Source organism: Lipomyces japonicus (genome assembly GCF_038497905.1).
Source record: "Lipomyces japonicus strain CBS 7319 unplaced genomic scaffold V1514scaffold_56, whole genome shotgun sequence".
Lineage (NCBI taxonomy): Eukaryota > Fungi > Ascomycota > Lipomycetes > Lipomycetales > Lipomycetaceae > Lipomyces > Lipomyces japonicus.
In genome coordinates, this window is record NW_027117868.1 from 1 (window position 1) to 17028 (window position 17028).

Below are 17028 nucleotides of genomic sequence, written 5' to 3' on the forward strand. Positions count from 1 at the left end.
CCCCACTGGTAATTTTCCGTCAAGACACTAGCGCTGCGGGCCCAGGAGTCTATGAAAGCTGGTGCTGTGCCAGCAATTATGCTTTGTCCTGGGCCTGGGATGAAAACCGGACGAGTGCAAGCTTCCCTGATCAAGCACGCTCTGACACAGTGAATACATTTGTTAAATATTTAATCAATAGTTTAATTATTGAATTAAAAATATGGTTTTGTAGTGTAGTTGGTTATCACAGCGGATTCTGATTAAGATATTTCCGCTAACCCCGGTTCGAGTCCGGGCAAGACCTATTTTTTTTGTAATTTTAATTATTTAATTTGAGAAATATATAATGAAATAAGGTGAATTTATTTTTTATTTTTTTTTTGTAATAGTTAATTATTGCTTTTTATATTTATTGAATATTTTGATTTATTGTAAAAACCCATTAATTATTTAAATAGCAGTTCGTACTAGTTATATTACTATCGCGATTTAATGCACTTGCTCGTAATATTGCCGCTACACAGGTTCATTACGCATTCAAGTATTAGAAACTATGGCCAGGTCTAAATTTGTTACAATCACATACGGAGAAAATATACAGCCCTTTCAAACCATTACATTGTCTCTTTCTCAGAAAGCTTTTCAAAGAAATGTCAGAACTCCATGGTTGGTGTATATCCATGGAGGGGCATGGAGAGATCCCAACATGACCAAGGCAATGGGAAACAAGATTTTAAATGATTTACCAGATAATTGGGCAGGTGCGAGCATAGACTATCGCTTATCACCAGAAGTTAAGCATCCGGTGCATTTGGCGGACGTGATTGTTGCTTTGGACACGTTAAAACAACAATACGGTCTGGGCACAGACGAAGTGGTCATTGCTGGGCATTCTGCCGGAGCCACGCTTGCCTTTCAGGCATTTTCGACATTAGTGGCTCAGAGAGTTGCGTACGGAACGGTTACCGGAGGTAATACTCAAACGGCTGTTCATTTATCAGATTCAGTGAAATATATAATCGGAGTCGCAGGAATATATAATTTTACGGCTCTTGGACAAGAATATCCTTCTTACAAAGGATTTTTAAGTGAAGCATTTGGCGAAAAGAATCTTTGGGATGATGCATCGCCGAACTCTTTCCAATGGAGCAAGATTGCTAATACCTCAAACGCAAAAGTAAGTAGTTTTAGACAGAAATGTAATGCGTGATTTTGCTAAATGGTTTTTTTTTCTCTATTAGATCGTTCTTGTTCAGTCTTCTGAAGATGAATTATTAAGTGTCAATCAGATCGTAGAGTTTGCAAAGCTTCTTGGAACTTCAGGATACACTCCGCATACGAGGATCATCAATGGAGGATCTCACAATGAAACGGTCGAATCTGAGGAACTACTTGATATGCTTCGTGAAATCTATTTAGATATAGATCAAAATCATTAAAACTCAAAAATAATGTACAAATTTTCTATGAACCCCTATAGCCGTTATATATACTTCGACGCTGTTTTAATTACTTGATACCGACTACCATCAAGTTTCGAGTTGACTTGACTTGATCGAAGACAACATCTACTCTAACCTCTTTCGCCCCTGTTTCAATTAAATAATAATATCTATCAAGATGAATGATCGCCTCTGCCAATGGTGCTACCGTGCACGCCGTCAGTGTCCACAAAGTACATATACGGTTTTTTAAATGAGCAAACTTGGTCAGGTACTCGGCAGCCACGTCTTCTGAGACATAATATGGATTGTCGTCATTATTTTCGCCTTCAGAATAAGATTCCAAAACACGACGGCTGGCACCCTGGCAGTATGTGGCAAACGATGTGTACCACTTCTTTCTGAGGCTGCCCACTTGGATTGGACGTTTATTGTCAGATAACAGATTACGATCGGCGTATATTCGTTGCAATAAAGCTCGATAAAAATGACGGAGAAAAAAATCTTGTCGTGCTTCGCGCGTCCAAGTTTCAGGAGCTAGAGGGAATCAGATGAGGTTATATGTTTGTTATATAATTTTAAGTCAAACCTTACCTTGACATGCAAGCATTCTGGCCGAGGCAGGTAAAGGTATATTATAGTGTTCAACTGTTTCACTCATGGGGTATCCAACTTTATCTTGACTGAGTGATCTTTCAGTCATCAAATTGTAGCAACATCCGACCACAGCAACGGCGCACACTTCATTGGTGTCGTTTAAGCTTCGCAAAGCATGATGAGAAAGGTTCCCGCATGCATGCAGCCCGACCAGGGCTGTCGGTTGACTTTTAAGATTCCCTTGCTCAATAATACTCGAAAGATCACCGCTGTCGACGGATTTGGCAATGTGAGACAACGATCCGCGGTCGGTTTCAACCTTGCGAGCACCGCCTTTCTGATGGTAAAGATCGTCAAGCTTTTCCGCCCCTGATTTACGTGATTCGACACTTTCAACCGCAGTTACTGAAAGGCCATACTTCTGAGCAAGTGTGCGGGACAGGTATCCTTTGCCGCTACCGAGATCAATAACATGCCGAGCTTGTGCCTTGTCGCACAGGTCATTCACGGCATATGCCATTCTTTCACACTCGTGAATTTTTTTAGGCGACATGCCTAAAGAAAGCGCTGAAGTATTGATTTTCTGTGCTGTCGCGTGCGGGAGTGAAATATTTGATACGCGTCGCGGCATGGCAAGAGAGCTGATTGTATGCAAAAACTGGAGTAGTGACTCCGGAGGCTGCAGAGCTGATAATGTTAATAGTTGAAAACAATTGAATTAAAGTCTTGTATACAGACAGTCATGAATTTTTTGAAAAATTAGTAAATCCAGTGCGTGATCTAGAGGAACGTGATCAAAGAATTGCAGCCATTCCTGAGGGCAAATCGACTCGCACAGGTCCGGCGACTTAGTGAAAAATTCAACAATATGAACCTCATTAGCCAAGGTTTGAACAAAGGAACTGCTGTATACGGCAGCCAATTCTTCAAGGTACTTGTCTGCATTCGAATAACTCTCCGGTAGCGGAAACTTCTTGACGACCATGGCATCATCCGAGAATTTTCAATTTTTCTTTTGTCGAGGGACGTTTTTAAGAGTTTGCCCCTGAGTTTCCCAAAGGGGTGCGAAGGCGCAAAGCTTACCCGGATTATGCCGCTGCGAAGGCCAAATTCAAATCCAACTGACAAAAATTTTTTTTTTTGTTGAACGAATTGGGAAAAAAAACAAGTTTCTGGTCGACGAAGCAAAAAAAAAAATATCACACATTTTAAAATAGTAATTATTATTAAAGACAGTTCTTTTTAATCTGTGAAGGAAAAATAAAAACAAAAAAATTGCAACTAATAGTTAGTATCGCGTTTGGATTGTGTGCAACATTCTCGACTGCCCTGCTTCCGTTTTCAAAATATTTCAAGTTCAACTTCTTCGGTTAGCGACATGACCGACGCGTTTGTTGTAATCCATGTTGCCACCACATGTGACGAGCATGGAGTCTACGTTACGAAAGATTCGGCCGAGGTGATTGAAATGGCTTGGATTTTGCTGAACTCGAAGACTTTGGAAGAGGTGTGTATTATTGATCTGGGGAACATATTGGAACACATTTTCGTACTAACTATCTTTGATCAAGATTCATCGTGATAGCGTTCTTGTTCGACCTATTAATACTCCCATAACCGCTCTTTGCAGTACGTACATGAGCAATATATATATACGTTTTTTTTTTGAATACTGACATATGGTGGTGCAGCAAGCTTGACAACTCTTACCTGGGAACATGTCAGAAATGCTGGAACGTTTCGTGATGCAATTAATCGTTTTGACAATTTTGCGCAAGAGTTTTTAATTTCAAAGGGTCTCGATTTTACGTTTGTCACTCTTAACGCATGGGATTTGCGAGTTCAACTTCCGCGCGAAGCCAGGGACAAGGCAGTAATCTTGCCTCCTTACCTTCAACATTCGAGATCATTCGATTTAAGAACTGAATACACTAGATGGCAAGCTCATCATCCCGAATCGCTTCCATTTTCGGCGTCATCACTTTCAAACATTTGCGCCGCGTTGGAGGTCGAGTCAGTTCAAAGCTCGGCGCCTATAAAGCATAACCTTCCATTCCACCTTCAGGCACTTGCACCTGCTTCGCCAAGACGTGCCATGGAGGAAGCCATTACTTTGGCAAGAGTACTTCAAGGTCTTATTAAAAAGTCTCAACCATCTGAACAACATCCCGATGTTTTGGTTAAACCTCTGGACGCCCGAGCTGATGTTCGCGCGTTTTTGGCCGAGAGATCTAAAGTTTTGCATTTATCGAACTTGCCTCATGATACCACTCAGAGTGAGTTGGAAAGTTGGTTTACTCAATATGGTGGGCGGCCTATTGCGTTTTGGACTCTTCGCACGCCAGATCAGCACAAGCCTACTGGAACCGGGTTTGCGGTTTTTTCATCGCACGAGGAAGCTGCCGAGAGCTTGGCAATGAATGGCAGGGCCTTGAATGAGAAGGCAATCGAGGTATCCCCTTCTAGCGGCCGTGTTCTCGATAGGGCTCAGGAGATTCTTACTCCTTTCCCACCTAGTAAAAATCGACCCAGGCCTGGCGACTGGACTTGCCCATCATGCGGCTTTTCCAACTTTCAGCGACGAACCGCTTGTTTCAGATGCTCATTTCCTGCATCATCGACCACGCCAACGCAAGATCCCATGTTTATGTATAATAACTATCAGAATAACATGATGATGCCACCTCCAAACACTAACAATGTCGCGGGTGTTGGCTGGAATGGCGGAAGAGGTAACGGCTCGTTTGGGATGGTGCCTTTTAGAGCTGGTGACTGGAAATGTGGCACTGAAGGATGTGGTTATCACAATTTTGCCAAAAATGTTTCGTGCTTGCGATGTGGTGCGTCTCGCGCTGGTGCTGCTGTTGTTGCCGATCCAACTCTTATAAATGGTGGCATGAGTATTGTTGATCCGTTAACGGTTGCGGGAGCAATGATCAATTAAGCTTGGTCATCAATATTGTTATATATACATTATAAATGGGTAATTTTTGTTCGGGCGATTTGTATTCCTTAATACTCTTTTTGTTATTGATGTCAATCATTTTGATTTCATTCATATGTTTTGTTAGGTTGGGCATTTATGCATTACTTTGGTCAGTGAGGTAAAAAAAAAACAATTTTTTTTTTTTTTGCTCATACATTGGTTATTGTGGGAAAATGTTTTGAGGACATGGGGAGTAGGACATATAAAAAGGTTAACTTGTTTTTTTTTTTTATTTTGATTTTATTTTTCATTCTTTTACCAAAAAAAAAAAAAAAAGAAAAGAGAAAAGTAAAATTGACATCTTTTTCAGGGGTATAGAAAAAAAATAGGTTCTACTTTCTTTTTTTTTTTTTTTGGTTTGTGATACTATTTTGGTTTTTGTTTTTAGGCGGGAGTGGCGGGATTGATGTGATGACGACAGAAAGACAGAAAAAAAAAAGAAAAATTTGCAGGTGAACAATGGAATAGATTGTTGTCAGTCATTTATTGTTATTGTGATATATACATGTGTTTATAGCTAGGAGTTTTTGGCGCTAAACTATATACTATATGTTTTGAAAGAAGGAAAAAAAAAATTTGCATTATTTCGTTTGAAATAATGTATATAAGTTTTATGTAATTATATGTAATAATGCACGTCCGTATAATATTCTGTCCGAGTTATTTCGTACAAAAATAAACACTTTTTATTGTCATGCTAACTGGTAAGTCATAGAATATAATGCAAAATAATACACAGGGGTTGCAATGACATCACAACGTCTTGTTCATGTTTTCTTCCAACGCCCGACGAAGAAGATCCCATGACACGGAATCGTTAGGTGCCAGGCTTAAAGCCTCCTGGAAGTTCAACACGGCTTCGGAATGCCGACCGAGTAGCATGTTAACCAGGCCCATGGCAGAATAAACTTCAGGTTCGTGCTTCGACACTCTGCTTACAAATTCAAAATTCTCCAACGAGTCCTCATACCGGCCTAGTTGTCTGAACGCGTGGCCAAGATTAATTCTTATCGGTACCCAGGCTTTAGTATCCGAGTCCAGCTCACTGGCTACTTTTAACGCCCTATTGAAATATTTAACAGCTTCCTCGAGTTGATCCTTGTGATACAGCACCACGCCCATTTCGTTTAGCAGTAAAGGGTCGGTTTGACAAATGTTGTAGGCCGCATCAAGATACTCTTCTGCTAATGTAAAATTATGAAGTTGAAGATGTTGCATTCCAAGAAACAGCGGTGGCAGATGAGTGCCTTGAAACAATCGAGCCGCAGTAGAGTATGCCGACACTGCTTGCTCATGCTCGCCCTCGACCGCAAACGTATGAGCGAATCCAATCCATGCCGCACCAAAATGCGGGTTCATCATGGAAGCCTTACTGAAAAACCGGCGAGATTCTGCTATTTTGTGAATTGAAAGATAGTAAACACCAATGCTGAGCCAAGTTACCGGCTCTTCTGGGTGATTCTCAGCCATGTCATGCGCCAACAAAAATAATTTGTTTTTGAGTTCAAGTTCGTGAAGGCAAGCCAGGTAAAGCGGTATTATTGAAAACTTGAATCGATCGTGATCAAGTACTTTTTCACAAAGTTGCAAGCATTGCTTAAACTTGCATTGCACAAACAATAACTCTGCCCTGCTCTGTATCAGGTCAGCATTATCTTCGAGCTTGTATTTTGACTTGAGCTGATTTTCGGCATCAAAAAACCGACTGGTGTTGTGATATTTGTTAAGTTTGGTAGTGTAGAGTAACTTGACAAGGTCACCATCTTCAGTTGCGTCAAAATTAAGTGAACTTAGATATTCCCACTCTTCTGAGGGAGTCATCAAGTTGTTTGTAATCAATTCGTCAAAAGCTTCATAGCATTTTACGTCAACTTTTAAGGCTTCCTTGTAACAGTCCTTAGCTTTTTCAAAATTATTTTGATTTGAATAAATAATGCCTCGCAAGTAACACATTGAAGCAGCCAGTTTGATTCCACCATCAGGAGGCGACATGTCACTGTCGTCTGCATTTTGAAACGGGTTGGATTCACCAATAACTGTCAAAGCATCGTCCCATTTCGATAAACGTGTCTGTAATCCAAATTTAGCTTCGAAACATTTTCATTTTATTGAAACGCATGAGATGAACTTACCAGGCATAGTGCGACCAGATACCGACAACTTGCGTTCCTCTCCAGATCTTGACGCATAAGCAGTTGCCTGGCTCTTGCGTAATGTCCCGTGTTGTAGTGAACTTGGGCCAGCCAAAATGCGTCGTTTGGGTCATCTGTTATTGAAAGAACGGTATCGCCGATAAAAACTGCGGTATGATATTGATGCTGCATCAAGGCGTCGTGTCGCCAGAGCCTTAGCCGATCGGCTTGGCTCAGGCTGGCTTGGTCTGAACTCTCGTGTAAATTTATTGATTGTGATTTGGAACCGGAGTAATTAACTGGCGTAGACGTGGCTTCCATGTCAGACCCAAAGCCATAAGGGTATGCGGCACGCGAGCTTGTTGGCAGCGGCGTTGATGAGTTCGAGGCTGCCGGCGAAGAGTGAGGAAACACGCGAGCAATCGGTGAGATTGAAAGAATCGAAGAATTGTGAGTCGCTGCCAAAAATGAAGAAGAAGAATAAGAAGAAGCCGTGACCGGTCCAGGAAAGCTTAACGGAGGCGGATCAAGAATTGAATCTGAATTTGCATCGGTGGCAGGCGAGCTTCTGCCCTGCAACGGTGTCTGGAACACGTGCGACGGATGCCGAGACGACATTAAAACCTCACCAAATCAGCAGCGCAATTGAATTAAAAAATAACGATCAGATTTTTAAAGCCGTGTTGTTCATGTTGATGCATTCATGTTGATCTGTAAACTTGTAAGCCTCGAGTTCGCATCTTGGCTGAAAACAACGAACCCTAAACAGAACGTCCGACGTCGGCGGACCCACTCGCTCTGTACGAAAAAAAAAAACAATTCACTGTATCAATTGCTTATACAACCCGCTGTAATAATGTCTGACAAAGAAGCTGCTAAAAATAAGTTTATTGCTCAATTTGACGAATTGGTCAATGAGCTCGTTGGAGCTTTGAAGGGATATAACATCTCGGACGAGGCGGTCGCCTGGTTCAAGAACGTGAGATGGCATTCCCTGGTATCAGTTACTTGAAAACCAATTAATTAACTAATTTTTTTTTTTTTTTTTTTTTTTTCTTCTCAGTCTTTGTATTACAACAGTGTGGGCGGCAAATTGAACCGCGGTCTTTCCGTCATTGATACGTACAGAATCTTGACCGGCAAAAATGAGCTGTCCGACGAAGAATATTTCAAGGCTTCCATTCTTGGATGGTCAATTGAGCTCGTACGTTTAAGCTGTTTATAGATATATATGTGTGTATGCGCATGAGTTACTAACATTTAGTGCTTTAGTTGCAAGCGTTTTTCTTGGTGTCGGATGATATCATGGATAATTCAAAGACTCGTCGTGGCCAACCGTGCTGGTACCTGGTCGTACGTATTGCGCAAATTTAATAAGCATGACCGAATACAAACTAACAAGTAACAGCCAAAAGTTGGCATGATTGCTATCAATGATGCGTTCATGCTTGAGACTGCAATTTATGTTCTCTTGAAGAAGCACTTCCGCAATGAAGCCTACTACGTTGACCTGTTGGAACTTTTCCACGAAGTATGTTATTATTTTGTTTGAGACTGCAAGAGGTTTTACTAACCGCCGGTTGTTGCCAGGTCACTTTCCAAACTGAGCTCGGCCAATTGTTGGATCTTATTACCGCGCCAGAAGATGCAATCGACCTTTCCAAGTTCTCTCTTGAAAAGCACTCGTTCATTGTGATTTACAAGACTGCGTACTACTCATTCTACCTGCCCGTGGTCCTTGCCATGTACCTGGCTGGAATCAACAGCCCCGAAGATCTCAAGCAAGCTCACGATGTGCTGATTCCTCTTGGAGAGTACTTCCAGATTCAGGATGATTACTTGGACTGCTATGGTGACCCAGAAGTGATTGGCAAGATTGGCACTGACATTCAGGACAACAAGTGCAGCTGGCTGATTAACAAGGCCCTGCCCAAGGCATCCCCTCAGCAGCGCCAGGTTTTGGATGACAACTATGGTCAAAAGAATGGCGAGAGTGAAGCCAAGGTGAAGCAAATATTTAAGGAATTGGAACTGGAACAGGACTACCTTGCCTACGAAGAGAACGTGGTGGCCGACATTCGCAAGAAAATCGAGCAGGTTGATGAGAGTCGAGGATTCAAGCGGGAAGTTTTGACCGCTTTTTTGGGCAAGATTTACAAGCGTCAAAAATGAATTGACTGAAAAAAAGAGTTGTACCCATACAGAATATATATATTATAGACATGATGCACCTTCTCGTACTTCGTCGTATTCGTTTTCGCATACGTATTCGTGTGTAGTGGCGGTGGTGGCGCACGCTTGTGGCACTGCGACCTCGAATGATTTCAATCAATTAAAAAAAAATCCAGGTTCATCAAATCTTGGTAGTCCAGGGGCCCGTTGTTCAAAATGGCCATGGACGTTACCGATATTGGTACTTCTCAGGAACGACAAGTAGTGAACGACGTGCCAGTAGTGGTTGACAAGAATTCGTTGGAGACTCAATTCTCAAAACTGCGGGAAGCTTTTACGTTCAACCGCACCTCCAATCATTTGCCGCCATTGATTGAGTCCTGGAAAAACTCATTTTCTTCGGCACCTATTCTTCAACGTTCTGATACCACGTCTTCTTTATCAACCGCGTCATTTGATTCTGTAAGTTTTTTTGTTTTTTAGCAAAAATTTATTTTTTGGATGCTGGTGGTGGTGGCAAGATTGGTATGGTTGGACGCTAACGTGACGGTTAAAAGGATGACGCTCACTCACTAATCAGTCCTGTGCCTCCAGGCATATACGGATCCCCTGGAGATCCGCATGATCTTGCTCAGGTTGACCCAATACCAATAACACTTGTTGATCATTCCATGAATGATGAAGGTATTAACAGCAACATGTGGGCTCGCAGTGCTTGGGTTGGTGATTATTCCATCGTGCCCAGCACTGGCAAGAACGGCTCATACGTAACATGGCTGTGCATTATAGACACAATCGAGGTATAAACAAGATTTATACATTATTAAATGAGTTCTATTTTATTTTTTGTTTTTACTTATCGTTTATGCAGGGTGACAGTGTGAAAGTGCGAAAACGATATTCAGAATTTGTTCAGTTGCAAAAAAAATTATTTGAAGAATTTCCAATGTTGCGAGCAGCCATTCCAAATCTTCCTCCCAAGAGCATGATTTCAAATTTTAGGCCTTTTTTCTTGGAACAACGACGTCGCGGGTTGGAATATTTTCTTGCATGCGTTGTGTTGAACCCTGTTTTTTCGGGCAGCACGGCGGTTAAAGATTTTATAAAGGAACTTGTTCCTTCTTGAATTGCAGACCAAACTGAACAAAACATTACAGGTTTTTATTAATTTTTGGTTTATGCATTCGTTCAATCTTTTCTTTCACATCATCTTTTTCATTTCATTTCATTTATTTTAATTTTTTTTTTTTGGGAGGGCAACTACGTACAGTGCATAATAATTTTAATTTTAATATTTAACGGGTGTATCATAGTCAAATCAAATTATCTTGTGTGTCATGTGCTAATGGAGTTGGCAATTTTTGTTTTATTTTTTATTTTTGTTTTGTTTTCTTTAGTAAATTCCTTGTTTTATAGATTTTTATCAAATTAGTTCACTTTACATCTATTATACAATCCTCATATACAGTGACAAAAAACAATCAAGATTTCACAAATCTTTTATGTTTGGCGTGTGCGGCGATAAGAAGTGGCAGTGGAGCATTCATTTGTGCTGATTCCTTATTCGTTACCACGTTGACGTTTGATTTTTTCATCATCATGCTTTTTGTCATCATCATCATCTTCTTCTTCTTCTTCTTCTTCTTCTTCTTCTTCTTCATATTGTTGTCTTTTTCTTTTTTGTTGTTTTTTTTTCTTCCTGCTTGCTCGTCTTGCTTCACGAATTTTTTCACGCCGTTCATGACGTAATTTCTTCTCAACAAAATATGATTGATCATAGCCATGCCTTCCTGCTTCATCTGAATCAACTTCTTGCAAGTCGCTATCATATACAAAGCCGCGCTTGTACTCGGCATCTGAATCCAGGCTAAACTCTTCACTTGAAAATTCGATATGACTTGCAGAAACTTCGTCATCGTCGTCGTCGTCTTCATCATCTTCACCTGCTGAATGACTTAAGAACAGACGAGAACTTGATTCGCCAACGCGGTGCTGCTCATGCTCATCTTCAGGATCATCTTCGATCGTTACTATTTCAACCGCGCCGTCTTCTTCTTCTCGTTCTTCTTCTTCTTCGTCCTCCTCATCATCGTCATCGTCGCTCAAGTCATCTGTATTCGACATGACCACCCTGTCATCCGACTGATGCCAATGCCGGCTTATTATGATGTCATGCTCATCTTCATCGGAATCACAAATAAAACTGCCAAGGTCATCGTCATCATCATCATTTGAATTACTTTCTTCATCATCATAATCATCACCATTTTCATCCTCCTCGTCTTCCTCATCTTCGTCGTCGTAATCGCTCAGATCAAGCCTAGTTGGCAATAAGCCCGACCACGGATAAATTGGGGAATTTTCTGATCCATCATCTTCATCTTCATCTTCGCCATTGGAATCACTATCGGCCGGATAACAATGAATACACCTTCGACCCTCCATCTAAAAAAAAAAATATGTCACAAATTTGATATTAAATTAATCACCATTGAGTGCCAGCGCTTACCTCCCAGTGACATCGTCCGCACCGGGCAACACCGTCGTCACTATCAACATATGTAAGCTCTTGTTTCCTTTGCTCAAACTCATGATCAGGAAAAAGTTTAGAACAAGTTCTTAAATGACCGCTAATTAATTTTGTCTCCTCCTGATGTCTTTCCATAATTTCTTCCTTGTCGTCATGAAATTGCAACAACACGTTCGCGGCATGTTTTGCCTGGAACGATAACGCCGGGCAAACTAAGACATCTGTCCTGCAAGTCGGGCATGTCAAGTTTTGATGAAACCAAATATCAAGACACTGTCAATTGAAATCAGCATGGAAAACTCGCGACCCCCTTTTTTTTTTTTTTTTTTTTGGTTCGACTACTCACTTGATAACAGAACGAATGGCCGCATGATATTACACAAGGTTCTAACATTAAGCTGCTGCAAATATTGCAATTAAACAACTCATTTAATTGCGCATATCCCTTCTCATAACGTTCAATAATCTTCAAAAAAAAACAAAAAAACTATTAGTTTGGGGTTGCCATTATGACTCAAAACTTGTGTAGAACCCCGGCACGGTTGATCCACTTACGGTCAGTTCTTTCAGTACTTCCGACTTATCACCGGTACCAATTTCTTGAACATTTGATATTTTCAGCTTATTAGACATTATGACCCCATGAGTCTATAAAACGCTCCAACTAAAAATTAAAAAAAAAAAAGAGAGAGTCAATTCTTGCAATTTTGAAGTTGTTCCTTAATGCGAGCTCAGGTTTTTGTTTCAATTTACCTAAACGAGCCGTACTAACTTACCCGGATTTCACAAACTAACGCGCAAACGCGCAACGCGTGACTCAAAAAAGAAAAAAAAACAATTGGAAAACAAAAGAGAAAAGCAAAAGAAAATAAAATAAAACTAAAATAAGAAGCAAATTAAATCACCAGTGGCATGTGTTTATTTGAAATGTTATTTTTAAACATTGACCAATGAACGAAAAAGAAGAGCGCTTAAGCAGTTTGCAAAATCAGGTCGATGATGCAAGCCGTCAACAACAACAACAACAACAAGGTGACGACGTCGAAGATGGCACGCTACATCAACGATTATTGGGGCCCTCGATTCAAAAATCAGGTCAAGACGGTGTTGATCAAGTAGCAGTTGGTGAAATTATTTTCAAGGCATCAGAAGGCAGTCGATATTTTGATCATCAAAAACGAAAAGAAATTGAATTAACCAAAAAAATTGATGTCATGATTTGGCAAGCGCATTCTGTGAGCAGGCAAGACATTGATGCAGCTGAGATTCGCGCGTCGGCCGTGTTGGCACAGTTGGAAACCACAAGAGACTTGACTCAATCAATTGTGCATGTTGACTGTACGTTTTATGATGCTCGCATGCAATAGATTGAACTTTCATTTAATATGTTTTTTAAATAGGTGATGCATTTTATGCTAGCGTGGAGGAACTTGATCATCCAGAATTGAAATCAAAGCCGTTTGCGGTTGGCAAGGGTGTGTTATGCACTTGTAATTACGAGGCTCGCAAGTTTGGCATCAGGTCAGCCATGGCAGAATTCGTGGCCAAAAAAATTTGCCCCGAATTAATAATATACCCGCTTAATTTTGACAAATATATTGCCAAGGCAAACCAAGTTCGAAATATTTTAAAAGATTATGATGAAAAATTTTGTGCCACGACGTTGGATGAAGCATATCTAAACATTACAAAGTACGCAACCCGGGTGAGTCAGGATCGAGAACAAGTTGTGAATGAGATGCGGACTCGGGTTAAGAACGAAACCGGACTGACCATAAGTGCTGGTATTGGACCAAGTATGTATCAGTTATATTATTTCCATGCAAACAAGAAGGCAAAAATGGTTTAACCGATAGGGTGGCAGATTCTAGAATTGCCAAGATTGCTTCGAATATTAATAAGCCGAACGGTCAATTTAATGTTTCTAATGATCGTGAGTCCGTTTTGGATTTCATGAGCAGTCTTGCGGTTCGCAAGCTCACAGGCGTGGGCTACGTGCTTGAACGACAATTGAACGCACTCGGTATTGTAAATTGTGAGCACATTTATTTAAAGCGAGCGTTGATTAGTGAATTGTTTACCGACAGCACGTCAAATTTTTTATTTGATTGCTATTTGGGACTGGGATCGACCGTGGTGAGACCGATCGAAGAATTCGAACGCAAGTCGATCGGTTCCGAGACCACGTTCCGTGCCAGTTCGGATCCGGTCATGTTGCGGCATAAATTGCGTCACGCATGTGATGAATTGGAGAAAGATTGCAGGCGGTTAAACATGGCAGGCAGGAAAATTGGATTAAAAATTAAGCGAGAAACGTTTGAAATGATCACGAGAAGCCGGCCGGTTGGCAAGCCGGTATGCAAGTCGGCTGATTTTTATAAACTTGCGGTTGGCATGTTGGAAAAAGAATTGCCAATTAGTGCCCGGTTGATTGGCGTGCGGGTTACTGATTTGGTTGATTTAAGTCATGAAGGTCCGATGGTATGGTTTCAACTCTAACTTGATTTAAAATCGACAATTGTGTTTGCTAATTTATTTTTATTTTTATTTTTTTGGTATGAAATTAGAAATCATTTTTGAGAGGTCAATCTCGGATGCGGCTAGGATCAGGAAAGCCAACGATATTGGATATGCAACAGGATATCGAAGCCGAAAATGAAGAAGCGGTAGAAATGGACATGATCATGACCGGATCGCAACCGGACGTGACGGACCTGGCCGAAATTGAACGTGATGAAAAAATTGAAGAAACGGTTGAAATAAATACCCAAGGAGAAGAAAAAGAAAAAGAAAAAGATGAAAATAATAAGAATAATAATGGTAATAATGGTAATGATGATGATAATGATTGTCTCGAGAAAATTGCATGCCCAGTCTGTGGTAACTTGGTAACCGTGCGGAATGATGCGTTGAATGCACATATTGACTGGTGCCTGAGCCGGGGTGCAATTAAGGAAGCCGTGCGATCTACGTTTCGGTAACATATAGAGCACGTCGAATGAGTATTGTAAAAAACTAAACAAAAATGTATATAATATAACCATGCTTTTCTATACTTTGTAAATTGCTTGCATGACGCGAAGGGAATAAAAGGCGCCATAAACACCCCCGCCTGCCCAAAAAAAAAAGAGAAAAGAAAAGAAAAGAAAAGATTAAAGAATGAAAATATAAAAAATGAAAAGAGGGAGAGATAAAAAAAAAAATTACTTTGATTTTCGTTCATCAAGTAGTTGTTGTTCAAGAACGCCTTGTCGTTCCAAATCTTCAAGCCAAAGTTTCTATTCCAATGTTAAACGCAATTACAATATTGCCGACCGTAAAACAATACCTTTCTCCGTTCTGCTTTCTCTTGCAAGATCTGATCCCTAGATTTTGAATCTTTGGCAGCCATGTAAGTCCCACCAACCAAGGCGATCAACGTAAACGCTTGAAACGCTACACGAGCAGTAAAATATCGGTTGGCAGACTTATGATTGCCACTACGGATTGACAATGCCGATTTGGAAAGCGCAAAACATGTGGCGATAATGCCGATTGGCACGAGTGGTTGTTCCTTGCAATGATACCATAATTTTTGAAAACCTTTTAAATTCTTGACCGCACTAATTTGAAATTTGGAAATTAGATTGATGAATTGGTGAAAGCGATAACTTCCTTGTCATTTACCAAAAACTTACTCTTCGCCGTCGTATATATCAAAAGATGAAGGCATGGTTTGAGGTTAGATGGATTGAATTGTAAAAGCAGGCAGAAAAGTTACATATAACGTATAACGTAATAATCAATAATTTAAGTTTTCAATTTGTCACTTGACAAGATATATATTATTATTTTCAATTCCAAACCAATTATAAAAACAAAAATAAAAATTAAAACACCATATAACATTTCCAAATTTTTTTATTTTTTTTTTCTTTTAATAATGAGTATGTAGTAACGATTTACAATTTTAAATCAATTTTTTTTTTCATCTTTATCGAATCATTTTGGCAATCTTGCTCTCCCAATTGCGAGCCCGTTCAAACCCGTTTGCCGCGCTTTGATAATCAGACAAGGCCTGATAAATTTTTTCTTGCGAAGTGGCCACAAAAGGTCCGTACTGGACAACTTTTTGATCAAGCACTTGGCCGCCAATAATGACCACCCGTGCGGTTTCAGGGTATTCGTCTGGCACGGCAATGTCCACGCCGTCACCATCACGATTAAACACAATGTTATTGTATTGCTCGGCCTTGGTGGTGCCGACGAGCACCTCTCCTTGCAACACGTAGGCAAACGCGTTAAAGCCGTTGGGCAGTTGCTGCACGATGTGACCGCCAGGTTGGATGGTGGCATCAATCATCCACACCGGCGTGTATGCGAGATCCTGCACGCTCTTGACGCCATATGATTCACCCGAAATGACCTTGATCTGGACCTTGTCGGACGGATTCACGATCGGGATCTCGGTGCTGCGCAAGTCACGATACCGCGGCTCGGAATCTTTCAAGTTCTCGGGCAGGTCGACCCAGAGTTGCAATCCGACCACGGGCGAGCCGTCGTTCTGCGGGCGGGGCATTTCGGCGTGCATGATGCCGCGGCCGGCAGTCATGAATTGCAAGTCGCCTTCGTCAATCGTGCCGGCCGAGCCGGTGAAATCCTCATGGTCGACCTGGCCGTGCAGCAGATACGTGATGGTCTCCTGGCCGCGATGCGGGTGGTCAGGGAAGCCAGCCTTGCCGCCGACCGAGAAATGGTCGAGCATCAAAAAGGGCGAAAAGTTGCGCAATTTCGCCGTGCCAACCGATCTGCGAACCCTGGCGCCGACACCCTCGGCCTGCTCGATGGCAAGAAACAGCTTCTGGATGGTGCGGGGCCTGGCGAGCGAGGCGAACGACATTGCTTGCTCGGGGGACAGCACGAACGTGGGGTTGGTTGAGTTGGCCAGTTTGGAAGTTAAAATAAAAGTAGACGTGGAAGTAACGAAGTGGCTGTTCAGCAGATAGTAGAATGCAGCCAGGACAGGGACAAAAACGATGAGGACGACGGACTTCATGGACGTGGCACGGGATTTTATATGAATTTCACGACCGTCAACGCGCGCCTCGAGTTTTATGTCATGTGGCTGACTCAGGGCTTATTCATTGCTTGCTAACGGGCCGGAGTCCCGAGCCCCGGCGCGTGCGGCGCTAACAAAAGCTGACTCAC

The 17028-nt window shown here is 41.5% G+C and overlaps 10 protein-coding genes and 1 non-coding gene across 11 annotated transcripts; 6 read left to right on the top strand and 5 right to left on the bottom strand.

Moving 5' to 3' along the window:
* Nucleotides 1-204: 204 nt before the first annotated feature.
* Nucleotides 205-286, top strand: V1514DRAFT_t95. The gene has a single exon. It is a non-coding gene; the product is annotated as a tRNA-Gln (tRNA).
* A 249-nt stretch (nucleotides 287-535) lies between these two features.
* On the top strand, nucleotides 536-1421 carry V1514DRAFT_285471 (Alpha/Beta hydrolase protein; the record flags this gene model as incomplete). Its single annotated transcript, XM_066925173.1, has 2 exons — nucleotides 536-1159; nucleotides 1224-1421. 2 exons carry the CDS (start codon nucleotides 536-538, stop codon nucleotides 1419-1421), a joined length of 822 nt encoding a protein of 273 aa, XP_066781232.1.
* A 70-nt stretch (nucleotides 1422-1491) lies between these two features.
* On the bottom strand, nucleotides 1492-3006 carry V1514DRAFT_322168 (methyltransferase domain-containing protein; the record flags this gene model as incomplete). The annotated part of the gene is made up of 3 exons (XM_066926100.1): nucleotides 1492-1961; nucleotides 2019-2708; nucleotides 2760-3006. 3 exons carry the CDS (start codon nucleotides 3004-3006, stop codon nucleotides 1492-1494), a joined length of 1407 nt encoding a protein of 468 aa, XP_066781233.1.
* A 313-nt stretch (nucleotides 3007-3319) lies between these two features.
* On the top strand, nucleotides 3320-5363 carry V1514DRAFT_184272 (uncharacterized protein). Its single transcript, XM_066924605.1, has 3 exons — nucleotides 3320-3528; nucleotides 3593-3650; nucleotides 3713-5363. The coding sequence occupies exons 1-3, from the start codon at nucleotides 3400-3402 to the stop codon at nucleotides 4963-4965; spliced, it is 1440 nt and encodes a 479-aa protein (XP_066781234.1). The 5' UTR covers nucleotides 3320-3399; the 3' UTR covers nucleotides 4966-5363.
* Nucleotides 5364-5474: 111 nt separating this feature from the next.
* On the bottom strand, nucleotides 5475-7965 carry V1514DRAFT_298577 (uncharacterized protein). The gene is made up of 2 exons (XM_066925495.1): nucleotides 7140-7965; nucleotides 5475-7077 (listed from the first exon to the last, which is right to left on the bottom strand). Exons 1-2 carry the CDS (start codon nucleotides 7755-7757, stop codon nucleotides 5761-5763), a joined length of 1935 nt encoding a protein of 644 aa, XP_066781235.1. The 5' UTR covers nucleotides 7758-7965; the 3' UTR covers nucleotides 5475-5760.
* A 30-nt stretch (nucleotides 7966-7995) lies between these two features.
* V1514DRAFT_285514 (isoprenoid synthase domain-containing protein) lies at nucleotides 7996-9311 on the top strand (the record flags this gene model as incomplete). Its single annotated transcript, XM_066925174.1, has 5 exons — nucleotides 7996-8118; nucleotides 8203-8343; nucleotides 8412-8492; nucleotides 8548-8670; nucleotides 8730-9311. The coding sequence occupies 5 exons, from the start codon at nucleotides 7996-7998 to the stop codon at nucleotides 9309-9311; spliced, it is 1050 nt and encodes a 349-aa protein (XP_066781236.1).
* A 123-nt stretch (nucleotides 9312-9434) lies between these two features.
* Nucleotides 9435-10752, top strand: V1514DRAFT_337082 (Phox homologous domain-containing protein). The gene is made up of 3 exons (XM_066928621.1): nucleotides 9435-9773; nucleotides 9869-10111; nucleotides 10183-10752. The coding sequence occupies exons 1-3, from the start codon at nucleotides 9528-9530 to the stop codon at nucleotides 10435-10437; spliced, it is 744 nt and encodes a 247-aa protein (XP_066781237.1). The 5' UTR covers nucleotides 9435-9527; the 3' UTR covers nucleotides 10438-10752.
* A 195-nt stretch (nucleotides 10753-10947) lies between these two features.
* V1514DRAFT_298586 (uncharacterized protein) lies at nucleotides 10948-12554 on the bottom strand (the record flags this gene model as incomplete). Its single annotated transcript, XM_066925496.1, has 4 exons — nucleotides 12397-12554; nucleotides 12188-12307; nucleotides 11821-12114; nucleotides 10948-11756 (listed from the first exon to the last, which is right to left on the bottom strand). Coding segments are annotated over exons 1-4 (1299 nt in total), but the record flags the coding sequence as incomplete, so codon positions are not given.
* Nucleotides 12555-12687: 133 nt separating this feature from the next.
* V1514DRAFT_337090 (uncharacterized protein) lies at nucleotides 12688-14894 on the top strand. The gene is made up of 4 exons (XM_066928622.1): nucleotides 12688-13179; nucleotides 13242-13637; nucleotides 13706-14322; nucleotides 14409-14894. The coding sequence occupies exons 1-4, from the start codon at nucleotides 12792-12794 to the stop codon at nucleotides 14820-14822; spliced, it is 1815 nt and encodes a 604-aa protein (XP_066781239.1). The 5' UTR covers nucleotides 12688-12791; the 3' UTR covers nucleotides 14823-14894.
* V1514DRAFT_354376 (hypoxia induced protein conserved region-domain-containing protein) lies at nucleotides 14764-15584 on the bottom strand. Its single transcript, XM_066929588.1, has 3 exons — nucleotides 15519-15584; nucleotides 15170-15443; nucleotides 14764-15119 (listed from the first exon to the last, which is right to left on the bottom strand). Exons 1-3 carry the CDS (start codon nucleotides 15551-15553, stop codon nucleotides 15045-15047), a joined length of 384 nt encoding a protein of 127 aa, XP_066781240.1. The 5' UTR covers nucleotides 15554-15584; the 3' UTR covers nucleotides 14764-15044.
* A 61-nt stretch (nucleotides 15585-15645) lies between these two features.
* Nucleotides 15646-16962, bottom strand: V1514DRAFT_337094 (RmlC-like cupin domain-containing protein). The gene has a single exon (XM_066928623.1). It carries the CDS (start codon nucleotides 16874-16876, stop codon nucleotides 15815-15817), a length of 1062 nt encoding a protein of 353 aa, XP_066781241.1. The 5' UTR covers nucleotides 16877-16962; the 3' UTR covers nucleotides 15646-15814.
* Nucleotides 16963-17028: the final 66 nt, after the last annotated feature.

Bases quoted from the DNA above. Each gene is read 5' to 3' on its own strand.
- V1514DRAFT_184272 (XM_066924605.1), top strand. From the start codon at position 3,400: ATGACCGACGCGTTTGTTGTAATCCATGTTGCCACCACATGTGACGAG. The intron at 3,529-3,592 runs GTGTGTATTATT...TCTTTGATCAAG, and splicing joins ACTCGAAGACTTTGGAAGAG to ATTCATCGTGATAGCGTTCT. The intron at 3,651-3,712 runs GTACGTACATGA...ATGGTGGTGCAG, and splicing joins TCCCATAACCGCTCTTTGCA to CAAGCTTGACAACTCTTACC.
- V1514DRAFT_298577 (XM_066925495.1), bottom strand. From the start codon at position 7,757: ATGTCGTCTCGGCATCCGTCGCACGTGTTCCAGACACCGTTGCAGGGC. The intron at 7,078-7,139 runs GTAAGTTCATCT...TTTGGATTACAG, and splicing joins ATCTGGTCGCACTATGCCTG to ACACGTTTATCGAAATGGGA.
- V1514DRAFT_337082 (XM_066928621.1), top strand. From the start codon at position 9,528: ATGGCCATGGACGTTACCGATATTGGTACTTCTCAGGAACGACAAGTA. The intron at 9,774-9,868 runs GTAAGTTTTTTT...GACGGTTAAAAG, and splicing joins CAACCGCGTCATTTGATTCT to GATGACGCTCACTCACTAAT. The intron at 10,112-10,182 runs GTATAAACAAGA...TCGTTTATGCAG, and splicing joins GCATTATAGACACAATCGAG to GGTGACAGTGTGAAAGTGCG.
- V1514DRAFT_337090 (XM_066928622.1), top strand. From the start codon at position 12,792: ATGAACGAAAAAGAAGAGCGCTTAAGCAGTTTGCAAAATCAGGTCGAT. The intron at 13,180-13,241 runs GTACGTTTTATG...TTTTTTAAATAG, and splicing joins ATCAATTGTGCATGTTGACT to GTGATGCATTTTATGCTAGC. The intron at 13,638-13,705 runs GTATGTATCAGT...ATAGGGTGGCAG, and splicing joins AAGTGCTGGTATTGGACCAA to ATTCTAGAATTGCCAAGATT.
- V1514DRAFT_354376 (XM_066929588.1), bottom strand. From the start codon at position 15,553: ATGCCTTCATCTTTTGATATATACGACGGCGAAGA. The intron at 15,444-15,518 runs GTAAGTTTTTGG...ATTTCAAATTAG, and splicing joins GATATATACGACGGCGAAGA to TGCGGTCAAGAATTTAAAAG. The intron at 15,120-15,169 runs GTATTGTTTTAC...ACATTGGAATAG, and splicing joins AGAAAGCAGAACGGAGAAAG to AAACTTTGGCTTGAAGATTT.
- V1514DRAFT_337094 (XM_066928623.1), bottom strand. From the start codon at position 16,876: ATGAAGTCCGTCGTCCTCATCGTTTTTGTCCCTGTCCTGGCTGCATTC.